This window comes from Belonocnema kinseyi, chromosome 9 (genome assembly GCF_010883055.1).
Source record: "Belonocnema kinseyi isolate 2016_QV_RU_SX_M_011 chromosome 9, B_treatae_v1, whole genome shotgun sequence".
Classification (NCBI taxonomy): Eukaryota; Metazoa; Arthropoda; class Insecta; order Hymenoptera; family Cynipidae; genus Belonocnema; species Belonocnema kinseyi.
Genome location: NC_046665.1, coordinates 74285600 through 74311196, shown reverse-complemented (window position 1 = coordinate 74311196; position 25597 = coordinate 74285600). Strand labels below are relative to the sequence as shown.

The window sequence follows — 25597 nt, the reverse complement described above, 5'->3', positions numbered from 1 at the left end:
GAGACTCTTCCAGAGTGCGAGGCGGGAATCGAACCCGCAAGCCGAAGGAGTGGGTCCAAAGCCTACGCTTTAGCCCCCACGACCATCGTCCCACTCTTTTTTGGGCTCTATACAATATACAGTTTTTCTACAATGAAGTCTGAGCGCGACATTGAAAAAATGTCTATTTTTTGGTCATCACTTATGTATAGTAAGTTAATATTATGGCAAGAATTTACAATTTTTGCAGATATTTTCAATCTAATAGTCAAATTTTCAATTAAGGAATAGAAATATTAAACAAAACGTGGGACAGTTAAATTTGCAGTTTAAAAGATTTATAACCATACAAAAAACAAATTTTTAACAAAAAATTAAAATTTGTAAGCAAAGAAATTAACATTAAACTAAAAGAATGAATATTCAATAACAAAATATGAATTTTTAATCCAATATTTGAACTTTCAAACCATAGGATGATTTTTTTTCGAATGATTCATTGTAATAAAAAAAGAGATATTTCGGGTTCCAATCGTGTACAAAACCACGAATTTTCGTAAACAATTGGAATCTGAAATATCTCTTTTTGATCAAAATACTTAAATTTTCAACCAAACAGTCGAATTTTTAGTCAAGAAGTTTTGAATGTTTTTAATAAATGATACATTTTTGATAATAAGTATAATAGTTACATTTTCCGTTACAAAACTAATTTTGAATCAAAGAAATTAATTTTTAAACCAAAATATTAATTTGATATCCTAAAAGATTAATTTGCAACAAAATAATTAATCTTTTAATCACATTTTGAAATTTTTAAGGAATTTTCAACTGAATTCTTAAATTTTTAACCAAAGGCATTAATTGTTAACCAAAAAGGTGAATTAGTCACCAGGAAGAATAAAATTCGACCACAAAGAACAACGGCTCAACAAAATACAGAAATGTTCAACTAAAGAAGATAAATCTTAAACCAAACATAGAATAGTTATATTTTCAATTAAAAACATTAATTAAAAACGACAAAATATTTTCAAAGAAAAGGTTAAAATTTGAAAAAAAAGGATTTTCAACTAAAAAAATTTTGAAAAAAAAAGATTTTTTGTAGCTATTCAAGAATAGCGAAAATCAAATAAAAGTAAAATCGACAGTATGATTCGAGCAAGAACTGATTTAAATAGTTTATAAATTCCAGATTTTTTCATTTTCCATTACAGGATCCATTACAGGATCAATATATGAAGAGAAGCACAAAATTTTAATAAAACAAGCAAAAATTAACCTTTTGTGATCAATTTTGATTTTCAAAACTATTACTTTAATTAATTGAAAAAAACATCTTTACTGTTAATTAACAATAAAGTTGATTAATAATGCTAATGTTAAATATAAATCGAAATACTTTTTTTTATGTGTCTGTCTTGATAAAATATTGATACAAAAATAAAGTATTTTAATATATTTTTGCGAAAAATATGTCCAGCATGAAACGTGGTTAATGGAATAAACAATAAAAAATGCAAATCAAATTCAAACTTGTTCGGATTTAATTGTTTCATGCAATACCTTGAAAATTTATTTTTTGTTTTTTGAACGCTAAAAAATATTTAAAAAGTGGTGTCGGATTATTGGACAGTTTCTTTAAAAAAAAAAAACAATGTTCTGGTAAGATAAAGAATAATAATAATTCTCTTGCCTATTGTTGTATGTGTGACCGCATGGCTCCACTCTTTTCCGAACACTTTATTGGCTGACGCTATTAACTCTTTATATTTGGATTCAGCACCCACTTGATTTACTATATTTTCCATTTTCGATGATTCTGCACTTGGCCCTGGCTGTAAGTATCAGAGAAAAGAATTAACATTCTTGGTTCGTAAATAACTACGCTTAACACAAAAATTATTGATACGAAAATGATCTATAGTACAAAATGATTTAAATTCGACCATATTTTGGATTCGAGATATAGGAAAATTAATGGCAATAGAAACTAATTAAAACATGTAAAGTTTTAGAAGATTTAAAAAATGTGGATTAGGTATTATACTTACAACTTTAATGCAGGACATAATGACATTAACTCTGCTAATACTGATAGTTCCTCATTGAGAAGAAGTTGAAGATTCAAAATGCTGCAAGATCATTGTATTTTAGGCAAGTTTAAGCTTGTTCAATTCAATCATAACAAAAGCATTCACGTGATGTAAACAATCCAGTTCGGATTTTTAGGTTAGAAACCTTGAACATTTTTATCGTTATTCCCATTATTCTATGTATCATGTATCAGAAACCAACCTTTTTCAATTCACTTGTAAAATATAGAGAAATACTTATTCAATATTCTGGTTTTAGTTTGTTATTTGTCGTCAGTAACCAAAACTTCGATTGTAAGTAATTTTTCGAAAAATATGGTGTTCAACACGTTTAAGTTCGTAATAAATTTCAAATTTCGCGCTTAGTATACAGCGCTATTTTAATCATTTTTGTAAGTGTTAAAAATTATATTTTGTGTATATTCTCTACTTATTCGTTGCTAATCTCAAATTATTCATTGCTAATGTACTTTTACTCGCTAATTTGAAGTAATTTCTATATGAAAACAGAGTGATAGGAAAATTTCTTTGTTCAACCTAACCTTAAAATGGGAATATATCCCTCATCGCCTCCTCATTGGTTATTTCCATTATAATCTGCTATTGTATTCGTGTTTCCAGTGATTTTACAGTGGTCAAAGAGAAAAACGGCCGAAATAAACAGACTACACGTGTGTGAGAGAAAAGGCAAAAAAGTGCTCTCGCTGGCGTCTGCGATATGTGCGATTAAATTTCGTGTTTCTGATTTACGTGGATTTTAAACGCATGTGAAGATAATTAAATAAATTTGTATTACTGAAAGAAACACTCTGGAACGTAAAAAATGCCAGTCCTTGAAAGAGTGGTGTAAGTTCAAATTACTTGTTGCTACTTGACACGCACTCCCCATGCAAAATTTTCTATTTTGTAAGAATTCTTTATTTGAACTTTTTTTTTTAATTGCAGAAGGCCCACATCGCACAAAGGAAAGAAGGCACTTTTAAGCAAGGAACCGCAGTTGATAGAAACTGCGAAACAGACTTTATGTATAAAAGGTAGTACGAGCTCCAAACTTGCACACGACTGCATGAAAGACTTTGTAAGTTTAAATTTTCTATTTAATGTGTTGAAAAATGCGTTTCATTTGCTAAAATTCCAATAATTTAACTTTTTGAATATCTGTTTTGTTTCAAACTACATAAGTTAAGATATTTTCTTATATCTAACCTTAAACTCCTTCCTTTACATTTAAATGGTAAAGTTACTGTCTATACTAATGACTGAACTTAAATTACTGACAACTAAAAAATAAAATTAACATTTTGCAACAATCTACAAAATCGAAACCTCTCAAACATATCGGTTCATGACAGTGGCGGCGGAGTTCTAGGGGGCAATTCCCCCCTCAAAAATCGCCCAGGTTGGGGAAAAGTATGCATTTGTCCCCCCTCTAAAATCGAATGATTAAATTCATCAGATCGTTCCAGTTTTTGCAAAAATCTACCTGAAGATTTAGTGAAATAATTGATCTCTTTGTGAAATATTCTGAATCTATCCGCAATCTTTCCAAAGATTTGAAATCTTTGGGAAATCATTGAAATCTATGTCGAATAGTAGAAATATTTTTAAAATATTTGATAATATTTGTAAAATTATTAAAATATACGAAATATATTAAATCATTGGGAAATTATTAAATCCTTTTTGAAATCTTTGAAAGATTTATGAAATCATTGAGAAATCTTTTTCTGCAATATTTGCGAAGAAATCTTTTAAACTTTGAAAATGGTTTAGAAAGATTTGGTATTATTTGTGAAATTATTGAAATCATTTGTAAATCATTGAAGTCTTTGTCAAATCTTTTAAATCTATGCAAAATATTTGCAAAATATATGAAACCTTTGATATCATTGAAAAATCATTGATGTCTTTTACAATCCTTTAAATCTATCCAAAATTTTTGGGGAATATTTGAAATATTTAGTAACATTTGTGAAACTATTGGGAACAAGTTGATGTCTTATAAAACCTTTTAAATTTATCGAAAATCTTTGCGAAATATTTGAAATTTTTCTGAAATCTTTGCGACATATTTGGTAATATTTGTAAAATTATTGAAGGCTTTGTAAAATCTTTTAAATCTATGCGAAATATATGAAAGCTTTGATGTGTTTCGAAAATCATTGATGTCTTTGTACAATATTTTATATCTATCCAAAATCTTTGCGGAATATTGGACATCTGCGAAATCTTAGAAATATTTTTGAAATATATGATAATATTTGTAAAATTATTGAAATCTTTGCAAGATAATTGAAATGTTTGCGAAATATGTGGAAATATTTGTGAAATGATGGATATCTTTTGTAAATCTTTGAACCTTTTGATATTATTTGGTATTATTTATGATATTAATTAAATATTTTGGAAATCATTGAAGTCTTTGTCAAAATTTTTAAATCTCTGCAAAATTTGTTCAAAATATATTAAACCTTTGATATCATTGGAAAATCATTGATGTCTTTATACAATCTTTTAAATCTATCGAAAATCTTTGTGAAATATTCGAAATCTTTCTGAAATCTTTGCGACATATTTGGTAATATTTGTGAAATTATTGAAATCTTGTGGAATTCGTTGAAGTCTTTGTAAAATCTTTTAAATCTATGCGAAATATACGAAACCTTTGATGTCTTTGGGAAATAATTGATGTCTTTGTACAATATTTTATATCTATCCAAAATCTTTGCGGAATATTTGAAATTTTTGCGAAATATTTGAAATATGTTTGAAATAATTGGTAATATTTGTGAAATTATTGAAATCGTTGCAAGATAATTGAAATCTTTGTTAAATCTTTGAAATTTTCGAGAAATCGTTGTAAATTCTTTCTTAAGTCTTTATAAATCTGTGAAATATTAACAATATTTTTTTTAATATTTGGTATTATTTGTGAAATTATTAAAATCGTTCGGAAATTATTGGACTCTCTGCCAAATCTTTTTAATCTATTGAAAATCTTTGAGAAATATTTGCGACATATTTGGTAATATTTGCGAAATTATTGAAATCGTTGCAAGATAATTGAAATGTTTGAGAAATCCTTGTAAAATCTTTCCGAAGTCTTTATAAATGTGCGAAATATTAACAATATTTTTTAAATATTTTTGAAATTATTTAAATCTTTGGGAAAATATTGAAGTCTTTGTCAAATCTTTCCAAAATCTTTGTAAAATCTTTGAAATCTTTTTTAAATATTTGGTAACATTTGTGAAATGATTTAATTCTTTGTAAAATCTTTGGCAATATGAATTTTATAACTGTATTTATTATTATTCATTATTTTCTATTTTTGTTGTTTATTCAATATTATATATGTAGAATTAGTATAATATTATTATCAAAGTTATTATGTTATTATACTATCTGTTATTATATCATTTACAAATTGTCCCTAAAAAGAAGGCTCCGCCGCTTCTGGTTCGTGAAACTTGTTAGAGCTTCAAAACTTGAAGTAGCTGGCATCAAATTCTAAAATTTAAATGATTAAAATTGCAGCTAATAATTTTTTTCTAATTCTAGTATGACCTCAAAAAACCTGATGCACAGATGATGACGAAGAAAAATGAAATTCGTCCATTTGAAGACATTTCTCCAATTGAACGATTCGCTTCGAAGTTAAACTCTTCCTTATTTATGTTCACTTCACACAATAAAAAACGACCTCATAATTTGATAATGGGTCGTATATTCGAGCACACTTTACTAGACATGGTAGAGTTTGGCATTGAGAATTATAAAGGCCTTAAAGAATTCAAGGTGCCCAAAATATCCACAGGCATAAAACCTATGTTGATTTTCAATGGAGACATTTTTGAAAACAATCACGAATATGGAAGGATTCGGAATCTTCTGGTTGACATGTTTCATAGAGAACCAGCCAAAAATATTCGACTAAAGGGACTGGAGCACGTTATCAGTTTCACAGCTCGAGATAACAAAATACTGTTTCGCAGTTTTCGGTAAGATTTTTTTTATAATATTAGCTTGTGTGGTTTTTAAATTCTCTCAAATAACATTAATGTAGATAACATATTGAATTCAATACGAAACTCTTTAAATTCTTAAGATTCGAAACCGAAATATATTACATTTTCAACCAAAAATGATTTTGTACCCAAAGAGATGAATTTTCGAAGGCAGTTGCATTTTTAACCAAAAAAAGTTACTTCTCATCCAAGAAAGATAAATTTGTAACCAAGAAGGATGGCTTTTCTACCATAAAAGATGAATTTTTAACAAATAAAGTTGAATTTTTGTCCATAAGTGATGATGTTAACAGAGTAGTTAAATTTTCAAAAAATAATTAATAAGTTTTTACAAAATAGTTGAATTTTCAACACGCAAAAATACATTTTCAATCAAATGGTCAAATGTTTAATTTTTACCAGGAAAGATGACTCTTCTACCATGGAAGATAAATTTTCAACATAAGAGTACATTTTTTGAGCTGAAAAGTCGAATGTTTTAGAAAACAGTGGACATTTAAATCGGAAAAGACGAATTTTTACATAAAACATCATTTTCAATCAAGAAAGATGAATTTTTAATAAGATCGTTGAAATTTCAACAAAAAAGATCAATTTTGAACGAAGAAGGATGACTTTTCTACCATAAAAGATGAATTTTCAATCCTAAAGGATACATTTTGAAACTAAAAAGTCGAATTTTTGAGAAAACGGTGGGTTTTTAAATCGGAAAAGATTAATTTTTACCAAAAAATATCATTTTCAATCAAGAAAGATAAACTTTTAATAAGATGGTTGAATTCTCAATTTAAAACGATGAAATTAATCAAATAGTTTCTTTTTTTTTACAAAAATAGTTTGATTTTTAACAAAATAGTTGAATTTTTAATCAAATAGTCGAATTTTCAGCATACAAAAATGCATTTTCAACCAACTGATCGAATTTTCAAAAGGAAATGATAAAAATTTAATTAAATTTTCCGATTTTCAAGACAAAAGGCAAGTTTTTTAGAGGACAGTAGCATTTTTGTCAAAAAATTTCATTTTTAACTAAGAAATGTGAAATTTCTACCATGAAAGATACGTTTTCAACAAAATAATAAAGTTTTAAGCTAAAAAGTGTGAATTTTTTATAAAACACAGTACTTTTAAATCGGAAAATATGAATTAATTATTAGAAAGTTGAATTCTCAACCAAAAAACTCAACTTTCAATCAATAAGAATATTTTTTTACATAAAAAAGATGACTTTTTAACAAAATATATGAATTTTTTATCAAAAAGTTTATTTTTCAACAAAGAAGATTAATTTTCTACCCAAAAAGACAACTTTTTAACAAAATATATCAAATTTCTCCAAATATTCAAATTTTTAACTTATACACTATACAGGATAAAGTTTCAACCAAAAATGGACTAGTTAAATTTTCATATGAAAACTCTGATTTAAAAAAATATATTTAAACGAAAAAAAAACGAATTTTCAACCGTAAACACGATTTTTTTAAACAAAATATAAGAATTTTCAATAAATTTATTTCATTTTAGAGACAAAAAGATGAGTTGTTTACAAAAAAGTTAAATTTTAAAACGAAAAATCTGATTTTTCAACCAAATAGTTTAATTGTGTACCAAATTGTTGATGTGTCAAGCAAAAAAAAAAAACAAATTTACAGAAATAGTAGAATTTTTAACATACAAGTTGATTTATAAACAAATAGTTAAATTCTTACTATAATTATGAGTCTTTAATAAAAAAATTTTTTTGACATAGCAGTTCAACTTAGTCAAATAATCCAATTTCGAACCCAAAAAGATGCATTCTCAACGAAGCATGTAACAGTTGATATTTCAACCAAACTATTGCACTTCTAACGAAAAATCATAAATTCTCAACGAAGAAGATTAAATTTCAATAAAATACGTGAATTTTCAACCAAAAGGTAGAACTCAACTAAAAAAAGATCAGTTTTTAACAAAAAAACTTACATTTTTAACTGAAAAAGATAATTTTTAAATAAAAAATGGAATAGTTTAATTATCAGTTTCAACAAATTTGTTTCACCCGAACATGAAATGAATCTTGATCAAAAGAGTTAAATTCTTATTTTCTGCCAAAGATATATGAACCTTCAAATAAAAAAAATAAATTTTTAACAATGAAGTTGAATTTTTTATTTTAAAAAAGATGACTTTTTAACAGTATAGTTGCATTTTCAACAAAATAATTAAATTGTTATCCAAACGAGAAGAATTCCGAACTAAAAGTATAACATTTCACTATTTGTTTCAGTCCGATGGGCCTTAATTTCCGAAAATCGAGGTTCGAGTTTTTACGCTTGAGTGCTCGATTTTCGATTCGCCACACACTAATTTTTTGACAAAAGGAAAGTTATATCATTACTGTAGGTTTTTTGTATAGATTAGAAATCTGAAAACGAATTAATAATTAATTATTAAATTATTAATCATTACCTAATTAATTAAGATCATTTTTTTATGCAGGTACAAATACACTTGTTTAGAACTATTTTTTTCTGACAATTTATTTACTGAAAATTAATGTTATTTTCAAATAAATATTTAAATATTAATATAAATATTTTTTGTGATTCAAAGCCAATAAAAATGATTTTAATTTCAAAGTTCCTTATATATTATTGTTGCAACATATTGAAAATACATTCTCATTAATGTATATCACACATTATATGGTCAAATAGTCGAGAAATTTACCGTGACTAAGAAAATAACGAAAAAGTCCTATTTTTTCTATTTTTTAAAACTTCAAAGTCAATTAGGGAGAGTAAACAGTATTTTAACGGAATCGTATACATCGACTTCATTTTAACTATTTTGATTGATAATTTAAATCTCAAAAAAATTTGTTTACTGTTAAAATTTCAAGAAGTGCTTCGTTTTTTGAGATTTTTAGCTGTATCTACGATACGGGGACTGAAGGACTTTTTTTTATCTTAAACCTCTGTTTGAAAAAAATATCGATAATAACCCTTTTAATTCTCGATTTCAGAATTTTTCTCAAGAAATCTGGTACACGAATACCTAGAATCGAATTAGAAGAGATTGGACCACGTGCTGATTTATCCGTAAGACGTTCTCGTCTTGCATCTGACGATCTATTTAAACAATCCTGCAAGAGACCAAAGGAGCTCAAGGTACTGTTAATATTTCTCAATATAACTTGATTAATTTTAGTGTCTGCATATTATTGGGGGCAGATAAACTTTTTGTATAGATTATCAAGCCTCTTCTTCTTAGAATATATTTTTGAACTTTAATGTTTTTAAGATTTCAAGTGATCTTATGAGATTAAAAAAATTACAATAGATTCCAAACGGACTTGGAAAATTTTAACGCGTTTAGAAAATTTCAAACGATTTTTAAGAGATTTTAAGAAGTTTAAGCCGATTTCAGAGGACATCAACATTTTGTTTTTCAAAATTTTTGAAGAAATTTTAAAAGATATTAAAAATGTTAAGATAATTCACTTCAAATATTTAAAAAGTTTCAATAGATTGCAAAGAATATGAAACATTTTAGGGTTCTTCAAAAGTTTTAAATCATTTCAGAAGATTTGAACGTCATTTTACGGTATTTATGAAAATTAAAGAAATTTAAAAATATTTTACGATAATCCTTACTTGGGAGAGGGAATCTAAAGCATTTCTTACGTTAGCTTCAACTTTCTAATTATTTTTTTAAAATATGCTAATTAAAACCGGGTTTGGCTGTTGAAATTCCTGCAACCCTCTGAAATCACTTGAATTATTTTGAAAATTTTTTTAATTCCTTGAACTTTTTTACATTCTCATCATTTATGATTGAAAAAATATTAGAATTGTCGGAAATTTGACATCGCACTTTTTCAACGGATCTCCACGTTTCGAGACCCCCTGAATCCGAAAATCAGGTTTTCACGATGGCGTCTGTCTGTCTGTCTGTCTATCCGTCCGTCCGTAAACACAATAACTCTCGAAAAAATGAGCGAATCAAATCCATCTTTGGCACACTTTCTAGGTCCTAAAAGAAAGAACGAGTTCGTTAACCAGCCATTTTTGATAAAAATTCCAAAAGTGAGCACATTTTGAAAATTTTTGAGACCACTTTTTTTCTGAATATGAAAATTCTATGTACGAATATTTATAGTATTGAAAAGAACAAACAATTTAATCTTATGACTTTTTTCGATAAAAAGAAAATTCTCAAAGTTATAGCGTTTTCAAAATTTTTTTAATCAACCAAAAATCAAAATTTGAAGCCGAAAAACGCACGATATGAAAAAAGTCAGGAGAAGAAAAACATTTCTTTTCGAAATCCCTAAAAGATTATCATAACCAATTTTTGGATTTTCTTCAAAAATCGAAAATTCAAATTTTGATAGCACAAAAAATAATGGAAAATAAAAAATTCCATTTTGTGGACAAACTATGTAGGATACAAAAAAAAGATGAATTAATAAAAATGGTTATCCCAAAAAAGATCTACAATTTCGTTAAGAATCACTTCTTGATAGGACGCGTACTTTTTGTCTTATTCGTGAAAAATAACGTTGAAAAAAGTAAAAAAAAAATATGTGGAAAAACGATGAAAGTTACGAGAAAAAAATCCAACAAAACCTGTTTACAAATGTCTGTCGGAAATCGAGCGTGCAGCGTGAGTGTCACGATGAGAGTGTGTACCTCAAAGCCTACAGAGCTTTGAGAAACTTAATCTTTGACTATACTTAATTAAGTAGACACTTCAGAATATGAAGACGCATATAAATACTGCCATCTAAAAGAGATCTTTTTGATAAAGTTTTTTTCAAGCATTCCAAATGCAAAGAATAAATATCCGAGCGCGAAGCGCGAGGTGTAATTATGTTCGAGTGCGGAGCGCGAGATTCAACCGTCGCGCGCCCTAGGCGCGCACAAACTTGCGAGCGAAGCGAGCCGCGCGCGTAGCGCGTGATGAGAATGTGCCCACGGAGCGGGCAGATTTTTAATTATGTAATTGCTCCTTTAAATTTTATGAATTGTAGGTATAATGTACATAATCTCTTAAAACCCCTTTAAAGCAATTGAGCTCCCTGGAAATCCCTTGAAATCATTTTAAAAATGAGAGAAGTCCATTAAAATTCTTGAGATTCCGTGAGATCTTATGAGATCCTTGAAGTGGCTTCAAAATCCCTTAAAATCTCTTACAATTGTTTAGGATCTTTAAATTCCATGAAACATTTCGAAATATTTCAAAATCTCTTGAAATTTTTGAAATCCTTCTAAATATCACTGAAGTCTTATGAAATCCTCCAAAATCCGTAGATATACTTTTAAATGTTTTAAAATTCCTCTAAAATCTGATTAAATATTTTAAATCCATTGAAAGCTCGTGAATTTTTTTTTAAATGTTCCAAATCCCTTAAAAAAATTTTAAATTATGTGAATATTTCTCGAGATTCTGTGAATTCCGTGGATATCATGTATAATCTCTCGAGATACATTTATAACAATTAAGCATCTTGGAAATTCCTTGAAATCTGTTAAAAACTGTAGAAATCCTGTTAAATTCTTTAAGATTCCGTGAAATTTTTTCCGATGTTGAAAAAAGCTTGAAACCCTCTAAATCCCTTTCAGTCAGTCAAAACTGTTTAAAATCCTTAAAAATCCGTGAAATAATTCAAAATATTACGAGGTCCCTTGACATTGGTAAAATCTCTTTAAAATTGATTGAAATCTTACAAAATCACTTGAAGTCCTTTAAAATTCCTGCAAATACTTCTGTATCTCTTGAAATACTTGGAATTCTTTTGAAAATGTTGTAAACCCTTTAATTTACTTTTATAAATCCTTTACCTAACTTTTTTTAATGATCTAAATATTTCTTGAAATCCATTAAAAATAATTAAGCTCCCTGAAAATACCGTTAAATCTGTAGCATCTGTAGCAATTTCATGAAATTCTTGGAGATTCCGTAAATTTTTTTAAAATCCTTAAAATTGTTTGAAAGATTCATAATTCCATAAAATACCTTAAAGTCTGTTAAAATCGAGTTGAAAATCCTTGAGATTTCCTCAAATATTTCGAAATACTACCAGAGCACTTGACATTTGTCAAGTCCGTTTAAAATTCATTTAAATTTTTGAAATTTTTGGGAATCTTTCAGAATATTTTAAAATGCCTTACAATAGATTAAAATCTTCTAAACCCGTTAATATTTCTGAAAATACCTTAAAATCCTTTATAATATTGACAAATCCTTTGGAATTCCGGTAAAATTGAAATCACATGGAATCGTCAAAACTTCCTGAAATCTCTCAAAATTCCTTAAAATCTTGATAAATATTTTGAATTCTTAAAATCCCTTTAAATCCTCAAAATCCCCTGAAATCCTTTAAAATTCGTGAAATTACTTCGGTATCTCTTGAAGTCCCTTGAATTATTTTGAAAATTTTGTGAATCCTTTACTTTACTTTTGTAAAATCTTGACTCAACTTTTCTTAATTATGTAAATATTCCGTAAAATCGATTTCAAACAATTATGCTTCCCCAAAATCCCTTTAATGCCGTTAATTCTATAGAAATCCCATAAAATTCTTTGGGATTCCATCAAATCTTTTAAAATCCTTGAAATTACTTGAAACATTCAAAATTCCATAAAAATTCCTGAAAGTCTCTTAAGATTGGTTATACTCCTTAAAATTTCCTGAAACATTCCGAAATACTAACAGATCCCTTGAAAATCTTCAAATCCTTTTAAAATTCATTGAAATTTTTTTAATTCGTGTGAATCTTTCTTCATATTTTTGAAATCCCTTACAATATATTAAAATCTTTTAAAAGCTGTTAATTTTCTGGAAATCTCTTAGTATCCTTTATAATATTCAGAAATCTTTATATATATTTTCAATTCTTATAAAAATCCCTGCAAATCCCTTTAAAACTTAAAAATCCCCTGAAATCCATCAAAATTCGTGAAAATACTTCGGTATCTCTTGAAGTCCCTTGAATTCGTTTGAAAATTTTTAAAGTCCTTTGCTTTTGTAAATCTTTTACCTAACTTTTTTTTATAATGTAATTATTCCTTGAGTTCCATTTAAAATAATTAAGCTCCCTGAAAATCCCTTATTACTGTTAAAACTGTAGAAATCCCATACAATTATTTGAGATTCCGTAAAATAGTTTTAAATCCTTAAAATTGCTTGAAATATTAAAAATTCCATAAAAATCTCTTAAAGTCTGTTAAAATCCTTGAAATATTTCGAAATGCTACCAGACCTCTTTAAATTTTTAATCCTTTTAAAATTCATTTAAATTTTTTTAATTTTAAAAGCCATTAACATTTCTCAGAATCTCATAAAATCCTTTATAATATTAGGAAATCCTTTGAAATTCCGGTAAAGTTAAAATCCTCTAAAATCCACGAACAGATTTTGGAATATTTTGAAATCTCTCAAAATCCATTAAAATTCCTTTAAATATTTATAAATATTTTCAATTCTTATAAAAATCCCTAAAAATCTCTTTAATGCCGTTAAAACTGTAAAAATTCTATAAAATTATTTCAGATTCCGTAAAATATTTTTATTTAATCTTAAAAATTGCTTGAAATATTCAAAATCCCATAAAAATCCCTTAAAATCGGTTGAAATTATTGAAATTTCCTGAAATATTTCAAAACACTACCAGATCCCTTGACATTTTTAAAATTCATTAAAATTTTTTTAATTCGTTGGAATTTTTCCGAATATTTTTAAATTCCTTAAAATATTTTAAAAGCCGTTAATATTTCTGGAAATCTCTTAAAATCCTTTATAATATTCGGAAATCCTTTAAAATTCCGGTAAAGTTGAAATGTTAAAATGTCTTAAGATCCTTCTAAAGCCAATTGTAATCCCCTGAAATCCTTGAAAATTCGTGAAAAAATTTCGGTATCTCTTGAAATCCTTTAAAATTCCGTATCTATTTTTAAACTATTTTTTTTAATCTCGTAAAATCCTTTCAAATTGTGATACATGTCGATAATTTTCAGATATGATTAAAATGTGATGCAGATCAAGAATCTTCAATTCCTTAAAATCTTGTGAAATTCCTTGAAATTTCGTTTGCAGTGATTTTTAATATATTCAAAAGGATTTCACGCGATTTTGTGGGAAATATATATATCATGTCAGATTTCAATAATGGTTAACTCCTCGACTTAATATTTTTTTAAAAATGGCATGAAACTATTTTGCGCTACTAGTTATTAAAAACCTATGCTATCATTGACACTTGTTCAAATAGTTTAAATAAGTCCGAGGCCTGGGTTATAGAACTTTACATTATATACTGTTTATTCCTTGCAGGTCAAGAAGAAGAAAAATATATCGGAAGATCCTCTAGGAAAGACACTTGGTCGTGTGCATATGGGAGCTCAAAAACTGAACACAATTCAAACTAGGAAAATGAAAGGTCTGAGGAAAACCATGACCGAAAGGAAGCAGGAACGGAAGAGGAAGAGTTTGGACTCTGAAGAATCAACGACCAAGAAAGTAAAATCTGTCGAGTAATTTAATTTAAACAAAAATTAGGTTAATTGTTTATCCTAGGGTGTTTACAATTTTATACAGATTCTGCACCCTTTTAATTTTTCACCAGGGACCATGAGGAAGTATTCTTTTGATCCTGAAATAATTTTTTTACTATAATGGTTATTCAGTAATCTTGAGTTCATGATTATGCAATAGTACATGAACATATATAAAAATATATATAGTTAATAAAGAAAAAAACATAAATTTGAAAACTGAGCACAGCAAACTCTTATTACGTATGTATTATACATTTTTTCCTTATATAATTTTTTACATTTTTACCTCAGATGTTATTTTTTCTATTTAAGAAAGTTTTCTTTGCGCAGTCTTCAGAGATAATATAAAAAATAAAATGAGTACCTTGATTTGAATCCCACAAGCGATCAAATTGTTTCTAGCTTCATCACAAGCCTTTAAAACTTCTTTATTCGTTTTTGGATCTTCTAAAGCTTTGCTTCTAACTGATTCTCGAAATTTGACAAAGGTTTCGACGACTTGTGTTAAATTAAACTGTGTCCCTTCCAGATTAGTAGAATCTAGAAGTCCCAATTTTGAGAGCACAGTTGTTAGATAATTGGAAACAGTTGCAACAGCTGTTGTACTTCTGGCGTGCGAAACCTCCTGCAATTTTTTTTATTTAGAAAAATAATTTTGCGAGAAATACTTTGTTCATAAGAATATTAATAACAATTTATTTACCCAATCTTGATTCAACATTTTGTTTCCAATTCCAACAAGTTCAACGATCGATTGAATCGCTTCGAAGGTGTTAAAATCGTCAGCAAGAGATTCGAGAACTCTATTTCTTGTGTCATTCAAGCTCTGCAATTGAAATAAAATCTTTCTTATATTTTAAATTGTGGCTAATTGACTTTTTCCATTTTTCTCAGAAGGTCGCTATACTTACGTTCAATTTTAATCACAATGAAGCTTTAAAATTCAAATTCAAAACGGTCAATAAAATAAAAAAATTTGAACTCTAAACTTTAGAGTGAAAAACTTTTAAACTTAAATTTAAATAATTTAAAATTCAAGAGTTCCACTTTGAGTGCTTTAATTTGTAGTTTATTTTTTATTACTTCAAATGAAAAAAATATAACAAATGTTATATTCAAATGCTCAATAATTTTCACGTATAAAATGAAAGTTAGGTACTAAACAGAAAAATTGAGTAACTTTTATAAACTATAGTGTTCAAAGATTAATTTTTTTTAGATGAACACTTCTCAAATTATTTTAATTGGGAATAGTTTAAAAACCTTGAAAAATATAGAAGTTTTTAATTTTTTCAAATTTAAAATTATTTTTGAAATTTTTTGAGAAATTCTCAATATCTTTTAAAATGAATGGAATTTTCCTACAATTTTTAGAAAATCCTGCTTGTTATGTGTAATTATTTAAAATAATTTAAACGAATTGTATGTACCGACAAAATTCGGCTATTCCTACTAAAATTTCGGCGTGAATAGACACAGCCTAATTTAAAACAAAATGTCGATTTTTGCAGATTTCAAATAAAAAATTGAGGAGCTTTTCGGGAATTGTGAAAGGATTTAAAAGAATAAAAACAATTTCTTAAGATTCCTAGGAAAACTGAAAATGATTTTTCATGTTGAAAAATTATTTAAAGAGAATATTTTTAAAAAATTTTAAAGGTTTCTAAAATTATCAAAAAAGAATCTAGAAGATTTTAAGGAAATATTTTTAAATTTTAGAAAAAATTCGATTCATTTTAAAAGATATTTATCGAAATATATTATAATATATATAGACTCGTTTATTATTGTTTACTTTTTAATACTTTAAGTACAGATCCATTTAAAAAATAATTTATTTATATTTACAGTTGATGAAATAAAAATGTTTTTTATCCAACATTGTTAACTTCGAACGCTTTTAATTTTCAATTATTTAAGTATTTAAAGCTGCATTTTGAAATTCTTAATGTATTCTTTATATATGCTTGAAAATAAACAAATAAAATGGAAAATTTTTTAAGTAAATGATTTAAAACTTACTCATTGTAAACTGAATTTGACAAATGATTTTTTTAACTGTTAAAATCGAACTTGGACAGATTTTTCTTCTAAAAATGTGTAAAATTCCCGGTCAAAAAATAAATGTGCTGTTCTTTCCCGGTTTTTCTCGGTCCCAAAATTCCCGATCATTTCACGGTTTCTCGGTCCAGCGACCACTCTCAAATATTCTATCATTTTAATTGAGAACGTTAAAAATGGAATAATTTCTCATCAAAGCTTTATACTTAGGAAATTTTTATATAATAGCTTTTGGAATTTAAAAATGTCTAATTTCGTGAATCCGTATTCAAAGTTTTAATTTTTGAAAATCCAAGCCCTAACAGTTGGACATTTTTATATCGAAAACGTTTAAAATCGATTAATGTCAAATTCAATTACAGTCTACACATTTTTTGCCCTATTCCAATTACAAAAATTCTTTTTCCTCAATTCTTTTTGGTTAAAGATTCGACTATTTGTTTGAACATTTAATTATTTTGTTGAAAATTCGTTGTTTTTTGGTCGAAAATTTAACTGTTTTGTTGAGCCTTTCTGAATAGAAAATTCATCCTTTTGGATTGAAGCTTTCTCTTTTATAATAGAAAGTTAATTTTTTCTGGTTGAAAATTCATCTTTCTTGATTGAAAACGAACTTTTTGGTTCAAAAATTAAGTGTATTCTAAAAAGTTCGTCTTTTTGCCATAAAAATTCAACCATTTAGTTAAAAACTCATGTATTTTGTTAAAAAATTCGTATTTTTTAATTGAAAATTCGCCCTTTTGTTTGAAAATTCTTCTTTAGAAAAGTAATATTTTTTGGTTGAAAATTCATCTTGGTTTAAAATAGACGTAATCCCTTCAATATTTTTAGCTGATTTTTGTTCAAGTTTAAGTTCGGAAGTCATATCTTTTGGTCAAAAATTCAAATGTTTTGTTGAAAATTCGTCTCTTTTGATTTAAAACTCCAAGTATTTGTTTGTAAACGCAATTGTTTGGTTGAAAATCCATTTTTTGTTGTTGAAAATTCATCTTATAATGGGAAATAACCTTTTTTATTATAAAATTAACTCTTCGGTTTGAAAATGTAACTATTTTCTCAACATTTTATCTTTTTAGCTTGTAAATTCAAATTTTTTGTTAAAAATTCAACTATTTAGTTGAAAATGCAACTGTTTTCGGTCGAGGTTGAATCTCTTTTATTTGAAAATGCATCCTTATGCATCGAAAATTCATCTTTGTAGGTTGACAGTTCAAATATTTGACTAAAACTGCAATAACTTTGTTCAAAACTCGTCTCTTTTGTTTAAAAGTTCTCAACTATTTGTTAAACGTTTTTTCTATTTCAATTATTAAATTGAAAATGAATCTTTTCGGTTTAAAGGTTAACTATGTTCTAAACCATTTGACTTTTTCAACTGAAAACTAATCTTTTTTGTTAAAAAATTGGCTTCGGGTTGAAAATTCAACACTTTTGGTTGAGAATTCAAACTCTTTGTTGAAAATACAGTATATTTCGACTTGGAATCTTCGAAATTCAAATCGTCTCATATTAAATGCAATATTGTATCTACATTCATTTAATTTAAAAGAATTTATTCTCCTATCTTCGTGGAAAATTACCCTGTTTCTCCTGTTACGGGGGCATTTTGGACTGTCAAGTCTGAATGATTAAAAAATGAAAAATTTTATATTCTCAAATTTTAAACTTGAATTTCTGAGTGATATAAACTTCTCTTATTGGAAAATAATCCAAGTTGACCAGTTTAACAGTTCTGAAAGAAAGGTTGTAGACGTGAGATTCATAATCCTTCAATTTGAATGTATATTGTTAAAAAATTGTTTTAACTTTAAAGTTTATTTTGATTGTGCAAAGAACATGTGAAAATCAACGAGAATGAATTTTAAATAAAAAAAAGTTATTTCAGTCATTCAGTGTTTTTATGCTATTAAGGCCACTTTTTAAAAAGCCTTCTAGTCGATCTGAGCCCTGAACTCGAAAAAAATGTTCTTTTTTAAAGTTTAGAATGATAAAAATTTGTGTAAAAACATACGAGCAATAGAGAAGATTCATCCACACATCCGCACTTTTGTTTTCCAGCTACGTAGTTATCGCAGTCACTTATAAAATTTTGTATTTTCTTTAGTGTGGAGACTGCATTTTGCATCGCACCATCAGAAAATTCAATACCTAGTAATTTAAAAATGAATTATATCTGATGCCTGACCTAGTCCTATTTTCTGACTTGATATCGTTACCTCTTCTGTAATTTGTCATCAAGCATAGCATCCTGAACTGATTAGCGGTATATTTTTCAAGAAAACTTTCTATGCTGATAGTATTCTTCAAACTTTTTGACATCTTCACATCTCCTTTCTCGTACAAATGCCCAGCATGTATCCAGTAGTTAATCCACTGATCCGTATCATGATAACAACAGGATTGAGCTTCTTCATTTTCGTGATGTGGAAAAACTAGATCTACTCCACCACTATGAATGTCGATATTGTTTCCGAAAATGTTGCTAAGAATCAAGAGTTATAATTGCTAATTTTATTATATTAATCTATCCAATTTATTTTTATTTTATGGACATTCCTCAAGTATAAAAACTTCCAGGTATTTTTAATTTAAACTTTCTGAAAATATACCTAGCCATCACACTGCATTCTATATGCCATCCTGGTCTTCCGTTTCCCCATGGCGATTCCCAAAAGGGTTCATTCCTTTTCGATGCTTTCCACAATGCGAAATCGGAAGAAGATTTTTTATCCGCATTCGGTGTTTCCAATTGTATTCGATTAAACTTTCCATACTTGCCGTATTTTAATGTATCAAAATATACAGAGCCTGGAAAAAAATTTAATTCTTAACAGATCGAGGGTTTATAGCTTAAATCTGGCGTACAAGCATTCGTGAAATCGGAAGCCTTTTAAATCTTTCTGAAATATTTGAAAATTCTGGGTAATTTTTTTAAATCTTTTGAGTTATTTTAAATGTTGGTTAAGTCTTTGAAAACTTTTTGAAATCTTCTGACATCTTTAAAAACTTCGTGAAATCTTTTTAAAATTTTAATCGAAATCTTTTAACATCCTCTTAAATGTTTGATATTTTGCGAAATCTGTTGAAAGTGTTGTAAAAACTTTGAAATCTGTGTGAAATATTCTGAAAGCTTTGAAGCCTTTCTGAAATCTTCGAAATATTTATGATGCATTTTAATATTTTTTAAAACTTTGTTAAATCTTTTTAATTCTTCTAAAATCTTTCTGATATCTGCGATAGCTTTGAGAAATCTTTTGACATCTTTGAAAATCGGTGAAGTCTTTAAATATTTATGAAATATATTGATATTTTTAAGAACTCAGTGAAATCTTTTTTAAAAATTTGAAATCTTTTGTTATCTTTGTAAAATCTGTGAATTCTTTCAATCTTTCTGAAATCCTTGTGGAATCATTGAAATAGTGTTTAATTTGAAAGTGTTTAATTTGAGTGTTTATTTGAAATAGTGTTTTTATTAAAATAAGAAATCTTTTAAATCGTTTGAAATATTTCAAATCTTTCTGATCTTCATAAAAGCTTTGTGAAATCTTCGAAATATTTATGAAATAATATGAAATATTTGAAAAGTTTGTGAAATCTTTTGAAAGCTTTAAAAACGGTTTGAAATATTTGCGAAACTTTTACAAATTTTGTGAAATCTTTACAAATGTTTTCAAAATTTTAAATTGCTCTGAAATCTTTGATATCTTTGTGAAATCTGATAAATCTCTTTTTTTTTAATGTTTTTAATCTTTAAAACTTTTTGAAATATTTGAAAACCTGAATTTTTGAATTCATTTTAAAACCTTTGAAATCTGTGAAACTATTGGAATCTTTTTAATTCTTCTGAAATCATTGATCTCTTTTTGAAATCTTTAGAAATATTCGTGACAGCTTTGAAATTTTTCAAAGTTTTGAAAACTGCATTTTTTTAATATTTTGAAATTTTTATCAATCTTTCTTAAATTTTGTTAATCTTTCTGAAATCTTCAAAATCTTTCAACACTTCGTGAAATTCTCGGTGAAGTCTTGTTAATTCTTCTGAAATCTTTGATATCTTTTTAGATTATTTGTGATAGCTTTGAAATCTTTGAAAAAATTGTGAAATCTTTTAAAGGCTTTGAAAACTTTGTGGAATTTTATATATTCTTCTGAAATATTTGAAAACTTTCTGAAATTTTTGTGGAATCATAGAAATCTTTGATATCATCTTCGAAATCTTTGAAAAGTTTGTAAAATCTTTACAAATGTTTTCAAAATTTTTAATTGCTCTGAAATATTTTATATCTTTGTTAAATCTGATAAATATATTTTTTAATCTTTCAAACTTTCTGATCTTTTGAAATCTTTAAAAACTTTGTGAAATCCTCGATGAAGTCGTTTTAATTCTTCTGAAATCTTTCTTAAATCTTCTTGAAATCTTTTTAATCTTTCTGAAATCATTGAAATCTTGACAAAATTTGTGAAATATTTTTAATTCTTCTGAAATATTTGAAATCTTCTGAAATCTGTAAGGGATATTTCTTAAATCAACGTATAACCTTTCAAATCTTTTGAAATCGTTCCAATTATTCTGGAATCTTCTTCAAATATTTAAAAATTTTATGGAATGTTTTTAATTTTTTAAAAATATTTTGAAATATTTATTAAAATCTTTGTTGAATCTTTCAATATCTTTGTAAACATTTTGAAATTTTCTAAAATCTTTCAAATCATTATGAAGTCCTCATGAAATCTTTGCGAAATTTTTTAACATCTTTAAAAATGTTTTGAAATCTTCTTAAAATCTTTGAGATCATTTGCAACAATTTTTTAAATCTTTAAAAATTTTCTGAAATGTTTAAAATTTTGTAAAAAATTTGAAAACTTTGTTAAATCTATAAAAAATCTATGAAATCTGATGTACAGTAAAAAAACGAGTGGTTAACCCGCAGTAAAATATTCATAAAAAGTCGGAACATATTTCTGAATCGCCAGAGACAACTTCTGCTAATACCACTAAATAACAAGAATATGAAATATCTCATACCGTCTTGAGCTACATACGCTGCACCTTTTTTAAGAATTTTATCGACGAATTCGATAATCTGTGGTATGTGATCCGTTACTCTGCAGCTCATATAAGGAGTTGCAACATTCAAAGACTTCATATCTTTAAAAAACTCTTCTTCGTAAAACTTTGTCACGTTTTTCCATGGCTGATTGGAGTCTATTGCACGCCTAATTATTTTGTCATCGATATCGGTCAATCCCATTATGAGAATTACGTCGAGATTAAAAAATTCGGACATTATTCTCCGAATCGTGTCAAATCTCACGTATGTGCTAAAAAGAATATTATAAAATAGCAATTTTTAGTGATAGGAAACTAACTTTTTCGCTCCTTAATTGATTCTAAAAAATAACGCAATAAAATTTGAAGATAATTCTTTTTAATTAATCAGTGCTGAGTTTTTTTTGAGTAAATAGTTACAATTACGTTACTTGTAACTGTAACTAGGTAAAGTAACTTCAAGTTGGCTAAAATGTTACTATTTTCAGTTCCTTAGTTTTATAATATAAAAATCAAAATAACTAAGATGATCATTCATAAAAAATGTAATTTAAAAATAATTAGGCATTAGTCAAAGTCACATTTTTGAATTAAACATATGTAATTTTAATCAAAAGTAAGTTTTCATACTGAAAATATTAATTTTCAACACAAAATTTAATTTGCAACCATATAGTTGAATGAACTTCCATTTTTATTATTTTATTATTCAACAAAATAGCTGAACCAGCTACCAAAATTTGTTTACCAAAAGAGATGAATTTTCAAATCAAAAACAACAAAACAAGATTCGAATTTGAAATCAAACCCAGTTGAATTCAACCAAAAAAATACGAATTTTCAATAAAACCGCTGAAACATCAACAAAATCAGATTAATTTTCTACCAAAATAGTTGAATTTCTAAACAAAGAAATTAGATTTTTTACCAAAAGAGATCAATTTTTAAACGAAAAAGTCGAATTCTGAACCAAGAATGAAAAGAAAAAAATTTCCAACAAATTGTTGGACTTTATAAGCAAAAAAGAAGAATTCTCTGAATAAAGAAAAAAACAGTTTCATTTCCAAACCAAAAATATGACTTTTCAACAAAAAAGTTACTTTTTATTCAAATCGTTGAATTCCCAAGGCAAAAGGATGCATTTTCATTTTTTTAAAGTTACTGTTCTACCAAATAGTTGACTTTTCATAGCGAAAATATTAATTTTCAACAAAAAAGTACATTTTCAACCAAATAGTTAGATTTTTTCCATTTTCAAAAAAAAAAGACGAATTTTTTATAAAGCAGTTTAATTTTTAAACCTGAAATATTACTTCAAAAAAAAAAAATTACTGTTCATACAAATAGTTTAATTTTCTACCAAAATTCACGAATTTTCAATCAATTAGTTAAATCTTGAACCAAAAACTCACAGTTGAGTTTAAATAAAAAAGACGAATTTAAATTAAATAGCTGAATCATCGCCAGTTACTTTTTAAAACAGTAACAAAGTGACCCTAAAAGTTACAAATAACGTTACTTTTAGTAACTTAGATGCTTGCAACAAGTTCAGGGTGGCCGTTTTAATCAAAGAAAAAAATTCCCGGCCATTTCCCGGTTAGTAAACATTTTTCACAGTTAATGAAATAACAAATTTTGAACTCTAAAGCTAATAATTTTTCCATTTGAAGTAATAAAAAATAAAATTAAAATTAATGCACTCAAATTGAAGGCTCTTGAATGTTAAATTAATTCAAATTAAAGTTTAAAAGTTTTTAAATTAAAAAATGTTATATTTAAATGTTCAATAATTGAGATGTATAAAATGGATGTTAGATTTTAACACTTCTTAATTGAACGATTTTAAATTAAATGCATTTAAATTGAAAAATCTTGAATTTTCAACTTTTATAAATTGTAGAGTTCAAATATTCAGATTCAGTCCCAAAAATATAAATCCATGTTATCATTTTCAATGCTCTAAATTGAAGAATCAATCGCTAAATTTAAAAATGTTAAAAATTATACTATTTAAACCAATTTTAAGCTAGAAACATTAAAACTTAAAAAATTAAATTTTTTTAACTGAACCATTTTTACATAAGAAGTTAAATTATTTTAATTTTAAATAGTTTAGGTGTCCTTAAAAAGCTTCAAAATTTTACTTAATATTCTTGAAAAGTCTACATATTGTTTCAAATTAAAAATTATTATTACAAAATATTCATAACTTCTAAATATCTTTTAAAATGATTCGAATTTCAAATAATTTTTCAAAATAAAAAATCATTTTCAATTTTCTTAGCAATCTTAAGAAAATTGTTTCATTCTTTTGAAGCCTTTCACAATTCTTAAAAAGCTTATAAATTTTTTGTTCAAAATCTGCAGAAAGTGTACATTTTATTTTAAATTAGACCATAGGTATTTGCACCGGAATTTCGGTACGACTAGTCGAATTATTTGGAATCTTTTCAAAACCTCTAAATCTTTGAACATTACTCGAATTTTTCTACAAATAATAAGTTTTCAATTGATGTTTATACATAAAATCTCAACAAGTTAATCATTTTGTAAATAGAACAAATAAAATCGTAACGTTCTAAGTTTAAAAACTCCTTGAAATTTTAACGATTTAAAGCTTTTATTTCAAATAATTCAGTTTCAAATTATTACTATTTTTGTACGGTTAAAGCTTTTGAATTGAGACATCTTAACAAATTAATTATTGTTCACTTTTTGGTACTTCAAGTACGGTTCAATTTTTTAAATAATTTATATTTACAGTTGATCAAATAAAAACATTTTTTATCGACAAATTTCAATTTCAAACGCTTTTAATTTTTGAATTGTTTAAATCTTACAAGATTAAATTTTAAAATTCTTTAATTAAAAAATTTACGCTTAAAATACAGATCTGAAATGGGAAATTTTGTTAAGTAAAATATTTTCGAATTACGCATTATAAACTGAATGCTATAATTAAAGATGAAAACTTAACTAATTATTTTTTACATGATAAAATCGAACTTTTGACAGATTTTTTTTCTAAAATTTGTAAAATATTCGGTCAAAAAATAAGTTTACTGGCATTTCCCGGTCTCAAAAAATTCCCGGTCCAGCGGCCACCCTGAAGTTGCTACCCAACACTTTGATTAATAGGTACATATCTCAAAAGGCAGAAAATTACTACCTAGCATGTCCAATATGAGCGGAATCGTACAATGTTGGTCCACACATGTACCAAGTAACGACATTCTTATTTCTTAATATCAATGGAATTTTAGACTTTAACAGAGGATTGTACAAAGAAATATCTGTTTTAAATCCCTCAGGCTGTATCCACTGCAAACTTTTAGGTTTCTTCAACTGTGTGTTCAATAACCTCTTCCAGATCGAGTATGAAACACGACTCACGAGTTTCATCTCTTCTTCCTCACTTGTATTTTACAAATTAAAAAATATCACTAATTTCTTTAAGTTGCAATAAACTAAGCAATAAATAAACAACTGAGGAATTGAATTCATTACAGAAATTTCCTATTGTTGACAATTGTTGAAATGCGGAAAAATTCCTAGCAGACGAAATCGAAAAGCTGGTTAGGTTATGCTGATCACGTTCTAAGCCGTCCCGCATTTTCGGGAACTACTGGATTTTTATCAAGGCTGCTCGAGTATTGTTACGTCCTACCTTTCGGATCCACTGAATAATATAAAGAATTATTCTTTGATTGGTGGATTCCTATTCTAGTCGTAAGGTATTACGAGCGACTATAGGCTCGCTCTTTCGTCACTAGATGGCAAAAGAAAATCGCGGGAAAAACGAAATATACAAATTTGAAAAATACATCAAAAAATTG

At 26.8% G+C, this 25597-nt stretch overlaps 3 protein-coding genes across 4 annotated transcripts in view; 1 reads left to right on the top strand and 2 right to left on the bottom strand.

Annotated features, from left to right (window-relative positions):
• Positions 1-2709, bottom strand: part of LOC117179614 (DNA repair and recombination protein RAD52-like) — a 15772-nt gene extending 13063 nt beyond the window's left edge. The window contains exons 1-3 of one of the 2 annotated variants that reach the window (XM_033371604.1): positions 2618-2709; positions 2034-2114; positions 1676-1817 (exon numbers count right to left, since the gene is read on the bottom strand). In XM_033371604.1, coding sequence (XP_033227495.1) covers positions 1676-1817; positions 2034-2051 — 160 coding nt within the window. In that variant the 5' untranslated portion in view covers positions 2052-2114; positions 2618-2709. Of the gene's footprint in view, positions 1-1675; positions 1818-2033; positions 2115-2277; positions 2533-2617 lie in introns of those variants that run through there. The other variant, XM_033371603.1, reaches the window with a different exon arrangement.
• An 89-nt stretch (positions 2710-2798) lies between these two features.
• Positions 2799-15002, top strand: LOC117179613 (ribosome production factor 2 homolog). Its single transcript, XM_033371602.1, has 5 exons — positions 2799-2921; positions 3021-3153; positions 5637-6076; positions 9114-9258; positions 14427-15002. The coding sequence occupies exons 1-5, from the start codon at positions 2899-2901 to the stop codon at positions 14628-14630; spliced, it is 945 nt and encodes a 314-aa protein (XP_033227493.1). The 5' UTR covers positions 2799-2898; the 3' UTR covers positions 14631-15002.
• LOC117179612 (probable cysteine--tRNA ligase, mitochondrial) lies at positions 14614-25368 on the bottom strand. The gene is made up of 8 exons (XM_033371601.1): positions 24931-25368; positions 21738-22033; positions 19321-19519; positions 18928-19193; positions 18723-18859; positions 15354-15476; positions 15015-15275; positions 14614-14745 (listed from the first exon to the last, which is right to left on the bottom strand). Exons 1-8 carry the CDS (start codon positions 25161-25163, stop codon positions 14704-14706), a joined length of 1557 nt encoding a protein of 518 aa, XP_033227492.1. The 5' UTR covers positions 25164-25368; the 3' UTR covers positions 14614-14703.
• Positions 25369-25597: the final 229 nt, after the last annotated feature.